Raw genomic sequence first — 16,240 nt, forward strand, 5'->3', positions numbered from 1 at the left:
TCCTCTGTCTTTTGTTCTGCTCTGCGGACTGGAAGCAAAGAAAGCGCTATGCTGCGGTTGCTTGGATGGAAGCAGACAAGGTTGATGTTGCAGCAGCTTGTGTCCATCATCGGCATCGCTGTTGTTTGGTGTCTCCAGTTGAGTGGCTCGTCCTATCTCTTGTGTGAGAATGTATCATCAGTTCCCAATCAAATTTCCCTGGAGAAATCAAATTACCTCAGATGATTTCGAAAGATGGCATCCTCACAGCGAATAATTCTTTCTTTGAGAGACTGCGATGGAGATGCGCAACTGTCCTTGAGCTTCCGACTCGACGATGCCAAAATCTTATTATCACCACATGTATCGACATCACTACCAAACCAGTACTTGAGAGTTCAGAGTACAACAAGCAGCAGCAGCAACTAATAATAATTAGAGAAAAATTTGTGCAGGCATGACACCTGCCAAACACCATACTACAGGTAATAAAAGAGCTCTATATAACGGAGTCCTCTCCCTCCTAATTTACCAGCTCGGATCGGATCTATGCAACAAACTGCAATACTGACGGTACGGCGATTAATCAGTTCGTCTCCAGGAGAAAGACCAGAGAGGAACAAGGGAGACCCGGGTCTCGCCACGGCAGCAAGGACCGGGGCGGCGCTCGGGTCACCATGCCCGGCAATGGCGGTCACTTGACGGTGCAGATCTTGATGACGGAGGCCATGCCGATGCGGTGCAGGACGACTACGGCGTCGCCGGCCTTGCAGAGCTGCTTCTTCACGGCCGACTTGAGCGCCGCCTGGAGGATCTCCTCCGTCGACTCCGAGTCGGTGGCCTTGGCGGAGCCCTCGGCGAGGAGCGGGATCAGGCCCCTGTAGATCAGGCTGTGCCTGGCCGGGCCCTCGGAGCTGACGGTCCAGTCGAACGAGTCGGTTGTCAGCACTGGGACAACCACCGAGAGGATCGGGACCCTGGGGCGGTACTTGGCCACCAGCTTCGCAGTGGTGCCGCCACGGGTCAGGACGACAATCAGAGTGGCCCTGGCCTTGTTGGCGGTCCGCACGGCGGAAGACGCAAGGGACTCCAGCGGGCTCATCGGGAGGGGCGCGGCCTTGATCATCTCCTTGAAGACGGCGTCGTTGTCCAGGGAAGACTCTGCCTCCACGCAGATGCGAGCCATGATCTTCACAGCCACCTCAGGGTATGCTCCAGCAGCGCTTTCACCACTGAGCATGACACAGTCGGTTCCATCAAGCACCGCATTTGCGACGTCAGTAGCCTCGGCACGGGTTGGCCTCGGGGACTTGATCATTGACTCAAGCATCTGGGTCGCTGTGACAACAGGCTTGCCAGCAAGGTTGCACTTGTAAATCATCATTTTTTGGGCCAGGAATATCTTCTCAACTGGAATCTCCATTCCAAGATCACCTCTGGCAACCATAAAGGCATCGGTTTCCCTCAGAATGTCATCAAAGTTCACAATGCCCTCCTGGTTTTCAACCTACAGATTCAAGAAAGAAGTCAGATACATAAGAACATAACTAACATGGTCAGAAGCAAGCATGCATGTATATATACACAGTAGATAATTTTCTAAACATGGTTGTTAAACAACAAAGCCAAGTAGTCGGAACAATTTCACAATTACAGGGAAAAAACCTTGTCAGGGGAGATGCAGGAAAGAAGAGGCAAAACTTGCTCATCTAACTGACCCAAGGTTTAACAAAATGTGCTTATTAAGGATAGCACGAAGAGAACAAACTGTGTATTTTTGCCTAATGTCTTTACAAACAGGAGCAGGTGTGGAACATGCCACAGGGAAGAGCCAAAGAATTCATGGGTTCCAGGATTGAGAATTCCAGTATGTATTAACAAAAAGCTCGACTGCAAAACAGTTTGGCAGCTTAATATGTAAAAAACAAACATCACCTATGGTTGCCCTGGTACTTAACAAAAAGCTGAGAGTAAATTCAACTGTGTATTTTTGCCTAATACAGCATAGAATAGAGTACAGTGTTTTTACAAACAGGAGCACATGTGGAACAGAGCACATCCAGTGTGTATTAAGTATTAACAAAAAGCTTGACTGCAAAACAGTTAGGCAGCTCAACCTCAATGTATAAGAAATAAACATCATCTGTGGTTGCCCTGGTACTTAACTAACATGCAGATACATTTCATCATTGCAGAGAATATCAAAGAGTTTAGCAAGCACAGGGAAATGCACACTAAGAAAACACATAAAATAGCTGAGAGTAACAACATACAAACCTTTGACATTAACTTGATGCGCTTTGCATGCTGTCCAAGAAGCTGCCTGACGGTCACCAAATCTGATCCTTTGCGGACAAACGACAAAGCAATCATGTCAATGTCATTAGGCACACCCCATTCCAAAATGTCCTCCTTATCCTTCTCCGTTAGTGTAGGAAGGTCCACGACAATTCCTGGCAGATTACAATTCTTCCTCTCTCCAAGCATTGCAGTGTTCTCACACCTACATCTGACAGTTCCAGCTGCTGGGTCGCAAGAGAGAACAGCCAAGGAGATGGTACCATCAGCACATAGTATGACATGCCCAGGCTTCACATCCTGAGGAAGTTTCTTGTAACTCATGGAGATCGTGTTCGTGTCGCCCTTGATATCATAGTCGGTGGAAACAGTGATTTCTTGACCCTTTGTCAGTTTGATTGGTTTACCATCCTTCAAAAATCCAGTACGAATCTCAGGTCCCTGCAGTAATGAAGAAAATACTCAGTACAGATCATCATATAATGCCCTCAAATACCTACTAACAAGACCCAAACAGAATGTAGGCCACAGATTACACATCATATGAAACGGTCTTCCCTTTTTGCAAAAAACAGTATATAAAATGGTCACCAAAAGAAAACACTGCAATAAAAGCAACTGATTGCAAGGACCGGTCTCATTGAGCTTACTGAAGTACTCCTCCCGTTCACTATTATAAGATGTTCTACTAACTTTTATCTAGAATAAATCGGATGTATGTGGAAACGTTTTAGTGTATTTGTTCACTCATTTCAGTCTGTGTGTAGTCCATATTGAAATATCCAAAAAAAACATCTTATAATAGTGATCGGAGGGAGTATAAGAAATAAAACCATTAAATTTAAACATGTGATCCGTGAAGATAAGCACCACAAGATGAAGAGCTAGTTATATAAAAGAGATGAAGCATTAAGCCATTATTGTGTAATAAACAACTACTGGAGCAAGTTTTGTTACTACCAAATAGAACCTCTCTGTAAGTGTATCAATTGCTTCCTTCTATTTGTGCGCATGAACAAAAGCTCCTATGAGAACCAGCAATATCGTAACACCAAGATCTGGAATAAGCAGCCACCAAACCGTCCTTAAAATATATTTACAAGTAATGTCTGGTCAGTAAAACCAGTAGTGGACAAAGTAACTGAACAACATGCCGACAATATGCAAAACTTGTGTTAACTACCATGATGTATTCTAAATACAGCAGGTCGTTCGGAGCCGGGTCTTACGGCGCAACCGTCTCCAGCACTGAGCAATCAGCTGCGCGGCGGCCGCTGATGATGGCGGCGGGATCTGTAGGCCGACGACAAAACGACACAACGCAACACGGATGCCGCTGCGCAGGCCACGCTACATGCCATCCCATGATATATCGATTCCATTTCACCAGCATCGCAAATGTCCACCAGCCCAATCAATCCTAGATCCAACCTTCGACGACAAGGCAGAGCCCTGAGGCCAATCTAACCAACCACACATGTACGTACGTGCCATTAAATGTAGCCCCCCAAAAAGTCAAAACCACCAAAGCTGCAATCCTAATCCGACCACGCTGACACGCGGTTGCCTCCAGATCACCCCAATCCAACTCCCGATCGACAGATCAGTAGATCGGAGGAGACCACGCCTCCCACCCTCGAACCAAAACCTACAGATGCCACCCCGCAAAACGGCCCGATCCGGTGAACCGAGGCCGCGCCAGCGGGGGGGCGGGGGGGGGGGGGGGGGGGGGGGAGATCGAGAGGGGGGAGGGGGAGGGATGGTAGTACCTTGGTGTCGAGCATGACGGCGCAGAGGATGCCGGTGTTGTGCATGGCCTGGCGGAGGGCGTCGAGGGTCTCCTTGTGGTACTCGTGGGTGCCGTGGGAGAAGTTGAAGCGCGCGACGTTCATGCCGGCGCGGAGCAGCTTCTCGAGCATGGGCACGGAGCGGGAGGCCGGGCCGAGCGTGCACACCAGCTTGGTCCGCGGGGTGCGGGCGTCCGCCGCCGCGTCCCGCTCCAGGTCCGCCAGCACCGCCGCCATGTCGATGTTGGCCATCGCGCGCTACCGATCCGGGGGAGACGAGGGTGGGGTGGGGGAGAGTGGGATGGCGATGAGATTTGGATTTGGGGCGGATGGATGGATGTTTTATAGGAATGGGAGTGGGGGATTTCGGGGGCCGATTCGGTGGGCGAAGGGGCGGAGGGAGGAGGAAGACGGGATTGTGGACACGTGGTTTGGCCGCCGAGTCGAGAGGTGGACGCGGCCGCTCTCCGCCACCAGTGCCTCGCCCCGTTACCGTCAGCCGTTTTCCACGTCTTCTTCTTGGGGAAGAAGTTGTAGAGGAAAATTATCCAGCATTTAAAATCGTATCGGAAATAAAAGAAATAAATAGATTTTTGACAGGGGACAAATAAATAGATTTTTTTTGTTTTTAAATAAATAGATTTCTAGTGGGTGGTAAACATAAATAATTTTGAGTACTTGTATCTTAGTCACCCGACTCTCGTGTCGTCTGCCCTAGGTGACCCAAGAGACCTAGCCGCCACCCTTGGATCTCTCCCTCGCCGCCGGCCTTTGTCATGGCGGAGGCGGGCACGCACCAAAGGCTCGGGACCCTATAGATGCTCGTCGTGCGCTCTTTGTTGCCGGCTGGTGGATAGCTCGGTCTCTAGCCCCGTCAAATGTGGGTCGGGTTGCGATCCGCCTTCCTAACGCTGAGACATGTGTTCATGGCACGCTGTAGTTTTGGTGGGACTGCCATGTTGTGTGTCGCTCAGATCCGACGCAAACATGGCTTCGACGGCTTGCGTTGGACCTGGCTTGTGATGCCCGGTATGAACTCTGTGGTTGCAGGTGATGCTGGCAGGATGATGGTGAGTGGTCCTAGTTTTTCCTACCTTTGGTGCAGGTTCATGAGGTGTGCTCGTTGCTCTCGCCATTCGACCTGTTTCACATAAGAGCCTGTTGCTCTCATCTAAAGTCGGTTTAGCGAGTCTGCGATCCTCTTTGGATCGCCTTGTTCCCTTTCGACACCCCTCCCCCTCCTTAAGAGGTGTTGTCGGGTGGCAATCAGATGGCCAAGTCTTAGCGCTCGCTTACCTTGCTTGCTCAGATGAAGATGGAAGTAGACGTCCTCCTTCGTGTCGTTTGCAATCAAGGACGGCGGGACCTTGCTTGCATAGCGGTACGTAGAAGATATTGGCACCTGCAAGGATTTAAACACAATTTTCAATTTCTAAAAATTGCAGTAGTACCGTGTATAGTAAAAGAAGTTCAATTTTTGTAAAGGTGCAAAGCATTTGTGCTATTTACTACACGGCCATTGGTCTTTAAAAAACAGTATTCCCTTCATTCTAATGAATAAGGTACGCACGCATTTTAAAAATTAACTTTGACCATAAATTAGCCCAACCAAATGTGGGTCGTATGGCATAACACATATACCTTTGAATTCATATTGAAAAGAAGTTTTTGGTGGTACTATAATTTTACGAAAACACTAAAAGTCTGATATCAGATTTTTTTAGGGATGGCAAAAATCTGGAATTTTTTAGGCAATCTATATTGACGCGATGATAGCAAATTTAGTTTACAAGCACAATAATTTATTACAAAAAAAATAAAGTGGGACGGATTTGTTGTACTCGGCTCGAAGAACATAATTTTCCATGAAAAACTTTTGATTTGCCGTGGTCAAAAATCCGGCATCGGGTTTATAGTTGAGTCCTAATTTTCTAAGTCACAAAAATTCACATTATTGATGTAATGTACGGTCAAAGTTGAATGGAGGGAGTGGGAAATAGAGAGAGAAAACAGAAGGCCTTGTTTGAACGAAGTCGGTTTAAAAAGACTTAATAACGACAGACGAATTAACCAGCGCCACTCGGACTGGGAGCACGGGCGCTGATGGGGAAGCATGTGCCTGGCCGGGGCACTCTCAGGTGGGGGCCATTCGAGATCTCGAGGGCGGATCATTCGTCCCCACGCGATGGCATATGCCGCCCGTGCCGGTGGGCGCAGGCAGGGCGGAAGGCAAAACCAGCGAGCGGCGCGACGCCCGTCAAAAACCGGGGACCCGCCCGAGCGAATAGCCGAGCCTCGGTACCACTTTCGCTTTCACTCCTCCGTTTCGAAAAAAAACTTTCGCTTTCACTTTCCGCCGGTCGAGTGCACCGGCCGCTCTGGCGTCCGACGGACAGTGTGTCGGGTCGGGTTGGGTCAACCAACCCATGCGCATGTCACCGCGGAAAGCGCATGGAATTTGTTTCATTTAATTGCGATTCAATTTTGACTTGCAATTTTCTTTCTTTCTTTCTTTTCTATAAAGAAGAGAAGAGGGTTCTTTCTTTGACCATCTCCATCTCCATCCGTGTCACGGGCAGTAGTAGAGTTTTACAACGACCCTTATTCTTCAGAAAACCATGGAACAATATACTAGTGTGGCAGCGCCATACCCCATAGGAGAGATCGAACACTTTTTTAAAGGGAAATCGATGTGAGAGATAGAACACTGTTGTGTTTTAGAGTGTACAATAGTTGTCTTTTTTTTTTTAGAGTTTTCAACAAGTTCGACCGGGTTCCTACGCATGTGGAACGGCTGAGATGATCGGCTGAACACGATTAGGCTTGGATTGTTCCGGTGATGCTCAAGGCGCATTACACGGGCGTAAACAGCCGTGACATCATTCATGAGTCAACGATCGATGGAGCTGAGAGTCTGATCCACCCACACAGATTCTTCAAACAGGCCCGTGAGTACGCTTCATAGCGGAGCAAGATTGCAAGTATGAGGAGATGATTGAGTAAACCAGACTAATTATGTAATGTTGTCTTGGTGGCAGGCAAGGAAAACCGGTGGCTTTTGAGCAACACGTGCTAATGTTTTAACTATATGCTTATTAGGTGTGATTATGTGTATGTGTATGACGCTTATGCAAGTGTTTGAAGATGTCCTTTGAGTGTGAATGGACCCTGTCTCAATGCATTCCTCATATAGTGTCTCATATAGCTTGTCTGCCTTCTTTTTTTGTCGTTGGCTTTTGTGTCACGGGCGCAATGGGTCAACGATAAGTATGAGTAAACGTATCCTTTATATAGCCACTGATACAAACACAATTCGATTGGTCTTCCTTTTGCTTCTGTTATGCTAAATGGGGTGTCCTGTCGTTCCACGACCTCTTACCATCGTGTCCTCTTGGATGGAGGGTGTGTTTTGGGACGTGAGCCCAGTCTTTGAACGATGTGGTCTGGCCAAACGACGCGCTCTGTCGTGGCCGTTCGTACTCATTGTTAGGAAATCGTTAACTGGCAACTGCTTGGTTGGCTGGCAAGTAAAGGATTAATAGGCTAATCAACAAGTTAATCATCCATTTGATCAATTAATCGGCTAATTTATCAGTTTATCGGCTATTCGGTGTCCCTATGAATAGGGATTAATCGACAAGTTAAATGATTAATAGAACGAATTCTTGAACATGCCTGTACTTTGAGGGCGTGTTTTCGGATGTGAGCCCGGTCTTTGAACGATGTGGTATCACCGGATGGTGTGTTCTACCATGTCTACCGTACTTCGAGCATTGTTGTCTGGCTGGACTGCACAAATGTTCTACCATTGACGTCTTTTCCCATGTCTGCCCCACCTTTGACCCTTGCAGCCTGGCCGGATGGTGTGTATGTTGCATGTGCCCAATGATCACACTCTTCCCTGGCCCATCAATCGTCTGGTTTCTTTCTGCTCGTGTGGTTCCGAGAGGGGACGCCCGTGGTTCTAATGGTTCAGGTCATTTGTCATAGGGGGTACGGCTAGGTTTCATGTGAACATGACTCATATATCGTTGAGAGAAAGACATGGGCAACGATCGTCATTTTTCTTTCATTGGTACAAACGCGATACGAACATAATCACTTGCAGAAAAATTCCGACAAGCATCATTAAATAGTTCGCCCGAGTTCTCGGCTGCAGCCGGTATGACCACAGGAGCATGATGGGCTCGTCCCGGAGCGGACGACACTTGGGGCTCAACCAAGGTTGTGCTCGCTGCTTGCACGCAGGACGGTGGAGGCCAGAAGCTCAGCCTTGGCGGACAACGACGGACTGGAAGTAGCACAGGAGAGCAGTGGAGCGGGAGTACAGTGCGAGGTGGGGGATGGGGGAGGCTAGAAGCATGGCTAGGACTGAGCACGACAAACGGCGGAGGACATTTGTGCTCTAAGGCAACTCGACTGTTGTGTCTGCTCATCTGGGTGCGTCCATGTTAGATCAGTGCATCGTGCGTGCGTGCAAGACGACGTTCTCCTGTTCGAAGATTGAAAGGGCATTGTGAGTGTGAGATGGGCTAAACCTTGGCCCAAATTGAAATCTGTATAGGTAATAAGCCTTGTAAAAACACCACGTGCCGAGCCTGGCCCTGGGTGTCCGAGGCCAGCTCCGCCCCAGCTCAAATGTCTGTGGATATGCTCAGACGTGTCCACGGACAGCCAGCCACACAGAGGCCCCTGATTTTTGAACTGTGGGGTTGTGGGCTGGTCTGAGTGATAATGGGTCAGTCGGATTAAGAGGAGAAAGATATAAGGCCGCCTTTGGTTTATAGGATAGGAAAATTATAGAAATAGAGAAGTCATAGGAATGAAATGACATGCATCTCAAATCCTATGAATAGGAATAGGAAAGATATTCTTTGTTTCACATCATAGGATTTTTTTCATTGAGTCTAAATTAATATTTATTTTTCTATGAAATGTGGAGGATAGGAAGCTTTTCTTCATACGAATAGAATTCCATTCCTACAAATCAAAGAGCTTTATAATTTTTTTTTAAAAAATTCTACCCTATAAAATTCCTTCAAATTAAAGAAGGCCTAAGTTGGAAGATGTGATCTGACTAAGAGTGGCCCTCATGGACCATCGACTCCCATATTCGGCCCCTAGATTTGGAGCAAGAGTTCTGTTCAAAAAAAAAAAGATTTGGAGCAAGAGTGGAGGATTTCACATGTTCGATACAGAAGTAAACAAATAAGGTATAGCGTTGGAGTCCACCTTTTCTAAAAAAAATAGCGTTGGAGTCCTAAAAGTGTCAAGCATCTATTTACGTTTGAGGAAAATTTTATTTGACACATTAAATGTCATTTTTTTTAAGAATTTACTTTTTTAGAAAAGGAGAATGACCACCGACCTCTGTATCTGGGAGATGCATACGGCTATTTTATCGATTATTCTCGAGGACCTTACAAAATATTACAACAATATGCCTGAATCCGCCATCTTGGCAACATATGCCAGTACTTCTATCCATATGATGACGGGGTGCTAGCTGGGCCAAATACCTAGAACACTCACCTAAGCCTATCATCAAAAGCCAGAAACCCCAGCCGAGCCACATACCGGGTCTGGGGCATAAACTGGTCTCACGCAATCACATGTGTCGTCGCCGTCATCTTCCACAAGTCCGTCTTCAGAGCAGATATTGAGGCTTCTATTTTGTCAGGCCACGCTGCTATCGACGCCACCATGACGCCAGACAACTACCTCCTCCTGCGCGTGTCCATCACCGCGCATCGGGCGCCAAGTCTCCACTGCGCCACGCCGCCGAGATCCATCGTCATCAATGTGTAGGATGAAGCACCGCTCCACCGAAAAAACCCCGCCCACTTGTCCCTCAATCCCGTGTACGCCTCCAAGAATGACGCCCTCAACGACACCAACGCGCCGCCGCCATCCGATCTATTGATCTAGGGTTCCCCCGGAGGTAGCGGATAGAGGTCTGGAGCTTCTCCACGGCGATGCCTTCAAGAAGGTAATGACACAAAAGAGTGCCGCCAACGCCGGTCTTGGCATCAAGCCGAGAACGAGATTTCACCTGGATCCGCTCGAAAAACCTCCATCAAGCATCGTGTACATGGGTCGCCGCCAGTATGAGCCGCCGCACATCAAGCAGGCCGCACCGGCCAGATCCAATCTGTCTGAAGGGCAAACCACGCATGGCGCCGACCCAACCACCAGGCCCTCCATGCCGCCACCGCCGATTCGAGGTCAGATGATCCGCCGCCGCCGAACGCAGCCAAGGCCGTTGCCCGAAGTAGGGCCGGCCGCTGCACCCGCCACCATCGCCGCCCTCGGCCGAGGCGGCCGCTGCGCCGCCGCCGGTCAAGGCAAGCCCGCCACGCCACCAAGGCCAGATCGGCCGTGCCATCAGACACCGCGGGGCTCCGCACCGCCCCCATGGCGCAGGAGAGAGGGAAGGCCCCCGCCACAGCCGTCAGCCTCCGGGCTATAGGCCGGCGGCGTCCTTCGGCTGCGGCGGAAGAAGGGATGGACAGACGGGGAGCCCCCGGCAGCTAGGGTTGAGATCCCGCCCGAGTCGCCTGAGCGGGGGCGACACGGGGGGTGGGGGGCGAATAAAATAAAGTATAGGATGTCTCCAATTTTGAGAATGTAGTATTAGAAGTCAATATGTCGGCGTTTCGCAAAAACAAAGCGAAGTGAGACGGGCCGGTGCAAAGGTACGTAGTAAAAGCGTCCAGATTTTGCGAGCATTTCCCTTTTAAGTTTTCTTTACCGGTTTTTGGAAGTAGTCCATCCATGCGCCCGCCCGCCCCTCGTTCTGGACCCCTGCACCGGCCGCTTCGGCCCGCCTTGGCGACGGTCGTCGGACGGAGAGTGGGCTGCATATCCCTTGGTCGGGTCAACCAGTCCATGCGCATGTCACTGCGGAAAGCGCAGGGAATGGTTAAGTTTAATCGGGCGGAAGGAACCTTGCGATTCAATTTTGCCTCCCAATTTCTAAAGAGAAGAAAGGTTCTGTCTTTGACTATCTCCATCAGCGTCACGGGCAGAGGAGTTTCACAACGGTCAATTATAACTACTGCTGCATTTGAACATTTTTTAGCTAAACTGAAACTATATATGCGGCTATTTGAGCGTACGCAGTTAAAAAATATAGAGACGGATGTTGGTGGATAACTTTGGAAAAAAAATAAAAACGGATGTATGTGGATAACTTTGGATGGCCGATTCCTACGTCCGTGTCTGCTAATTGGCCACCTATCCGCAGACGAATGTAGTGTTTGCTATGCGGGTTAGAATTGAAGATGCCCTAAATATTACTTTGTTAAGGCATCTCCAACGTTAATCCTAAAATGTCTCTGTAGATAGCCAGCTGAGCGGAGGCCCTCCAACGGTATCTCTAATCTTTCAACTATGGGTGATGGGCTCATCTGAGTGATAATGGGGCAGCCAAACAGATGAGTGGGCTATGCGGACCATCCTATCCTGATTCCCATATTCCACCCCTCGATTTGGAGACAGAGTTGAGCAGATTTCCGATCCGAACCATAAACAAATGAGGTATAACGTTGGAGCCCTAAAAGTGTTTGGTCCGTCCAATCTGAAACATATAGTATAAGTGTAAAATTAACATCTACGTTGAAGGCGAGTTTTATCTGACACATTCAGCGTCAAAATGCCGGCATTTCGCATAAACGAAGCAAAGTGAATGCTCTGGTGGGCCGAACCACTTTAGAAAGGGCATACATGCAAATTAATAATATCTTCTGTCTAAAAAAAGTTAAGCATTCAGGTTTTGCAATATTCCTCTTTTAAGTTTGCCTTATCGGTTTTAGGAAGGAGAAGGTTCCTGTCTGGTTTTCTTCTTTTTTTCTTTTTTCTTTACTCAGCTTTGTGGGCTTCTATTTTCTTTTTTTATTCTAACAATATTTAATAATGTTCCACTTTTAAAACATTCAGAAAATTGAAAGAAGTTCAGAATACTACAAAATTAGGTCTAAGGAATAAAAAAAGAAAAACGTATTTGTACAAAATTTTCCATTTTTTGGATTTTTTTTAAATGTTTGCCCTGAAACGTGTTAGTAATTGTTTTACAGAAATTTCAAAATATTAAAAATTATTTAAAAAAAGTTCACCAAGGCTTTTAAAAAATGTTCCCAAATTTTAGAAAAATATTTACTTTTTTAAAAACACAATCAATTCACGTTTTTAATATAGTAAACCAAAAGAAAACCCAAAAACCCAAAGGAAAACAGGAAAAACGAAAATACCAGCAGCAGGGGCTAAACGCCCCCCCTTGGAGCGTGGTCTCCCTCTTTTACGGACCTCTTGTTCATCATGTCTTGCCTAGGCCCGATCGTCGTCAACAGGAAGGCATACATGACGGACTCATCCTTTTCCCTCCTTCCTGAGGCTGCATGCAGCAAGTTGGTTCATCGTCGGTGCATGCCTGACCGTGCCCATGCATCCACTCACGACGCACGCACGCGCCCCGCGCCTGGCACCGGCGCGCGGGGAAGGAGGTAGTTGCGCCACGCCATGGTCGCCGCCCGCGCGCTGCACCCCGATCGACCACATCCTCATGGCTAGCCGCGGCGGTATAAATACGACGCCGTCTCGCAGCTCACACAGCCCAACGTGCAAGCTGCGAGTAGTGGTAGCACACGCACGTACCAGCATCCAGTTCCAGCGACCGGAGCCGGCGAGACACCGAGGCGTCGGTGCAGCCAGCAGCCATGTCTCGCTCCGGAGCCCTCGCGGTGCTGTTGCTCCTGGTGCTCGCCGCCAGGGCGGCCGCGGCGATCAAGCCATTGGAGGAGCAGCCGCAGGGCGGCAAGTGGGCGGACCAGCTCACGGCGGGAGCGGCGATCACGCCATCGGAGGAGCAGCCGCAGGACGGCAAGCCGGCGGGCCACCTCACGGCGGGATCGGCGATCCAGCCATCGGAGGAGCAGCCGCAGGACGGCAAGCGGGCGGACCACGTCGCGGCGAGAGCGGCGATCACGCCATCGGAGGAGCAGCCGCAGGACGGCAAGCAGGCGGGCCACCTCACGGCGAGGGCGGCGATCCAGCCATCGGAGGAGCAGCCGCAGGGTGGCATGCGGGCGGGCCACCTCACGGCTGCCAAGGGCCTGCTGGAGGAGGAGCCCGCCGCGCGGCTGGCGTACGTCCGGACGGAGGAGAAGAAGGACAGCGAGGACGCGGCGACGATGCCGTTGGAGGGGATGAAGCCCGGCGGCGGCGTGGCGATCCAGCAGGGCGGCGACCCGGGCACGGTGCCGTCGGGGAGCGGCGAGCACGCGAAGGAGGAGAGCGGCGAGCACGGCAAGGAGGGGAGCAGCAGCACCAGCAAGGAGGGGGAGAAGTCGGCCAAGAGCTGCCTGACCAAGGAGGAGTGCCACAAGAAGCGGCTGCTGTGCGGCAAGGGCTGCACCCTCTCCGCCCACGCCAAGTGCGCCGCCAAGTGCTCCAAGTCCTGCATCGCCACCTGCTAGGCGCCCCCCGCCGCCGCCGTCGACGTACGGCCGGGTCCTTGAGCTCTACGGCGGCCGTCTTGATCATCATTAGGTTGTTTTGGTGAAGGGAATAAGGGAAGGGACACGCTGCAGCTAGCTGCATGTCTGCATGTGTGGTGTAGCGTAGCCTCTCGATATATCGTCTTCGTGTCGTCGCCGTTGGTGTAGTGTTTTGACGTGTCCCCGTGTTTGTTCGTGTGTGATTAGGGCTAATATTCGTTATGTCATTTCCATCTGTGTTTTGTTATATGTCCTTCCTGGTGAGAAATTTGGATGAAACTTGAATAAAAATTACCCCATGCATGCATGTTAACTTGTTTGCTCAATTATCAGAAAGAGGATGAGTAGCCTTCAGTCTCTCGGGTCATAAGAAAAAGCAAAGCAGAGAGAGCATGATTTTGATCTCATGTGGATAAGCCAGATAGAGCTAATGTTAACCTATGATTTAATTATAACAACCTTTTTTAACAAGAAAACAATAAGCTAATTGAGAGATGTTCTACCAGAGTGAGACGACTGACCTAGGGTGTTTGGCAAACTGAACAAGCGGAAATGCAGCATATCAAATGGTGGAAATACATCACAAACATTCACCAATCAAGAGTCAATATGTCAAAACTCTCCGCCTTTGTACATGGAGAATAGTTTTTTTGAAAAAAGTCTAAAAATAACCTTGATTTCGTTCTCCAAGTCTGAATCAAACCCTGAAGTCAGAATCCCTGAAATTGTCACCCTATCTTTTGTTATCCCCGTCTATCCCGGCCCTTTAGACGTTTGTTTGCACTGGGATTGAATATGTGGCGGAAAGAGGGTGAAATAGTTGGACTAACAGTGGGTCCTATCGTTCTCATAAATCCCAGTATCTTTTCGCTCCCTCCCCTGTTTCTGCCCCTCGACGCTTCTCCTCCCGTCCCTTCTCGCAGCGGCCATGGCGATTGTCGGTGGTTGATCTCAGGGACGGCAAGACGATCATGGCGGCCGGAGAAATCTCCTGTAATCCCCTTCCTCCTTCTGTTCCTCTTCTCATCTTTGCATTTTTTTGCCATTGATTGTCTCTGGTTAGGGTTTCTGGGCAGGAAAATGAGGTTAATTAGGGCATTGATTTGTTGGAAAACATTGGATTTACTTTTACATTTAGTCCGGAAAAGCTGTACTAGCCATTGATTTCGTCCAAAAATGTGTGGCAATGCAGGTTAGGGTTTGTGCTCTCATCATGGATGCTTGAGACAAACTGAATGTGCGGTTTAATTTCGGTGGGCAATTTGTTCGAATAGGACCTACTTTAGACTATGTTGGTGGAGATGATGGAATGTCAGAGATTGAAAGGGATAAATTATCTTTGCCAGAGATCAAAGAATTTCTTGGTGATCACATACCTTTTAAAGAAAGTATGAAGCTTTACTTCCTGATCCCTGGTAAAAAACTAGTGGATGGCCTATTATTTTTGTGTGATGATGTTGGCTGTATGAAGATGTCTGAATGCATGATTGATGGAGGAGTGGCTGAGGTCTATGTGGAGTACTTTGGGGAGCAAGATGATGAAAGTGCAAGTGATAGTGGTAGTGATTTTGAAAATGAGATGAGCAATGAGTTAGATGGAGGGAGTGATACAGAACTAGATGCAGTCATAACTGCAGAGGAAGATGTTCAGATAATTAGTGGAAATCCATCATCGTTGACTGCAACAGAAAGTATGCTTGTACCAAATGATAGTGGTGTTATAACCCAGGTTATTAGCAGCCCTACAAAGCACAATTTCAGAATGAAACAGAGGACTGAAAGTGCACAAGTTGAGATACAGAGTTTACAAATTCAGGCACAAAGTTCTCAGGTTCAGCTACATACCTCTCAGGTCATTAATCCAGGAACACATAGAGATAATGCAGCAGATCAACATACATATGAACATGAGAGTGATGACAGTGGCTTTGCAATTTCAGACAGTGAGGAAGATGATAGTGATTATGTGGCAGGAAGTGATGAGAGTGGACTGGAAGAGGAATATGTTGAGCTAAGGGAACAAGCAAGGGCTTTTAAGAAGAGAATTAGAGACTCAAAGAGATGGGCTAAGAGAAATCCATCTGGTGCCGTTCCAATAGATCTAGTGGCTAATGTGGAAGAAGTGGTAGGAGAAGACCACTTTGACTCAGATGACGAAGATTACTCATATGATGAGGACAGTGATCATGAAGGAGAATTTGTTAGGAGGAAGACTAAGTTCCCAAGGTATAACCCTAAGGTAGATATTCCACTATTCTGCTTAGGAATGGTTTTCAGGAGCAAGGATCAGATGAGAAAGGCACTAATAAAATATGGACTCCTGACATTTAGAAGTATAAACTTCATGAAGTCAGAAGAAGGGAGGATTAGGGCTAAATGTGGATGGCCTGGATGTCCCTGAACTATATATGGTGCTTATACTAGCAGGTGTTCTAGATTCCAGGTGATCACATATGAAGATCAACATGAGTGTGCACCTAACAGAGACAATCATCTTGTCACTGCAAAAGTTATCGCTAGGAGATATGAGCATATCTTAAGAGCCAACCCCACATGGAAAATTGATAGCATTAAAGCCACTGTTCTGAAAGATTTCTTTGCTGATGTATCAACTTCAAAGTGCAAGGCTGCTAAGAAGATAGTGTCAGAGAAGCTACTTGCTGGACTGAAAGATGAGTACAC

General features: G+C 48.4%; 2 protein-coding genes across 2 annotated transcripts; one reads left to right on the forward strand and one right to left on the reverse strand.

Annotated features, from left to right (window-relative positions):
* Window positions 1-310: 310 nt before the first annotated feature.
* Window positions 311-4,484, reverse strand: LOC125540317 (pyruvate kinase, cytosolic isozyme-like). Its single transcript, XM_048703925.1, has 3 exons — window positions 4,047-4,484; window positions 2,257-2,718; window positions 311-1,486 (listed from the first exon to the last, which is right to left on the reverse strand). The coding sequence occupies exons 1-3, from the start codon at window positions 4,314-4,316 to the stop codon at window positions 674-676; spliced, it is 1,545 nt and encodes a 514-aa protein (XP_048559882.1). The 5' UTR covers window positions 4,317-4,484; the 3' UTR covers window positions 311-673.
* Window positions 4,485-12,687: 8,203 nt separating this feature from the next.
* LOC125534523 lies at window positions 12,688-13,791 on the forward strand. The gene has a single exon (XM_048697725.1). The coding sequence runs from the start codon at window positions 12,779-12,781 to the stop codon at window positions 13,535-13,537; it is 759 nt and encodes a 252-aa protein (XP_048553682.1). The 5' UTR covers window positions 12,688-12,778; the 3' UTR covers window positions 13,538-13,791.
* Window positions 13,792-16,240: the final 2,449 nt, after the last annotated feature.

Source organism: Triticum urartu, chromosome 2, assembly GCF_003073215.2.
Source record: "Triticum urartu cultivar G1812 chromosome 2, Tu2.1, whole genome shotgun sequence".
Lineage (NCBI taxonomy): Eukaryota > Viridiplantae > Streptophyta > Magnoliopsida > Poales > Poaceae > Triticum > Triticum urartu.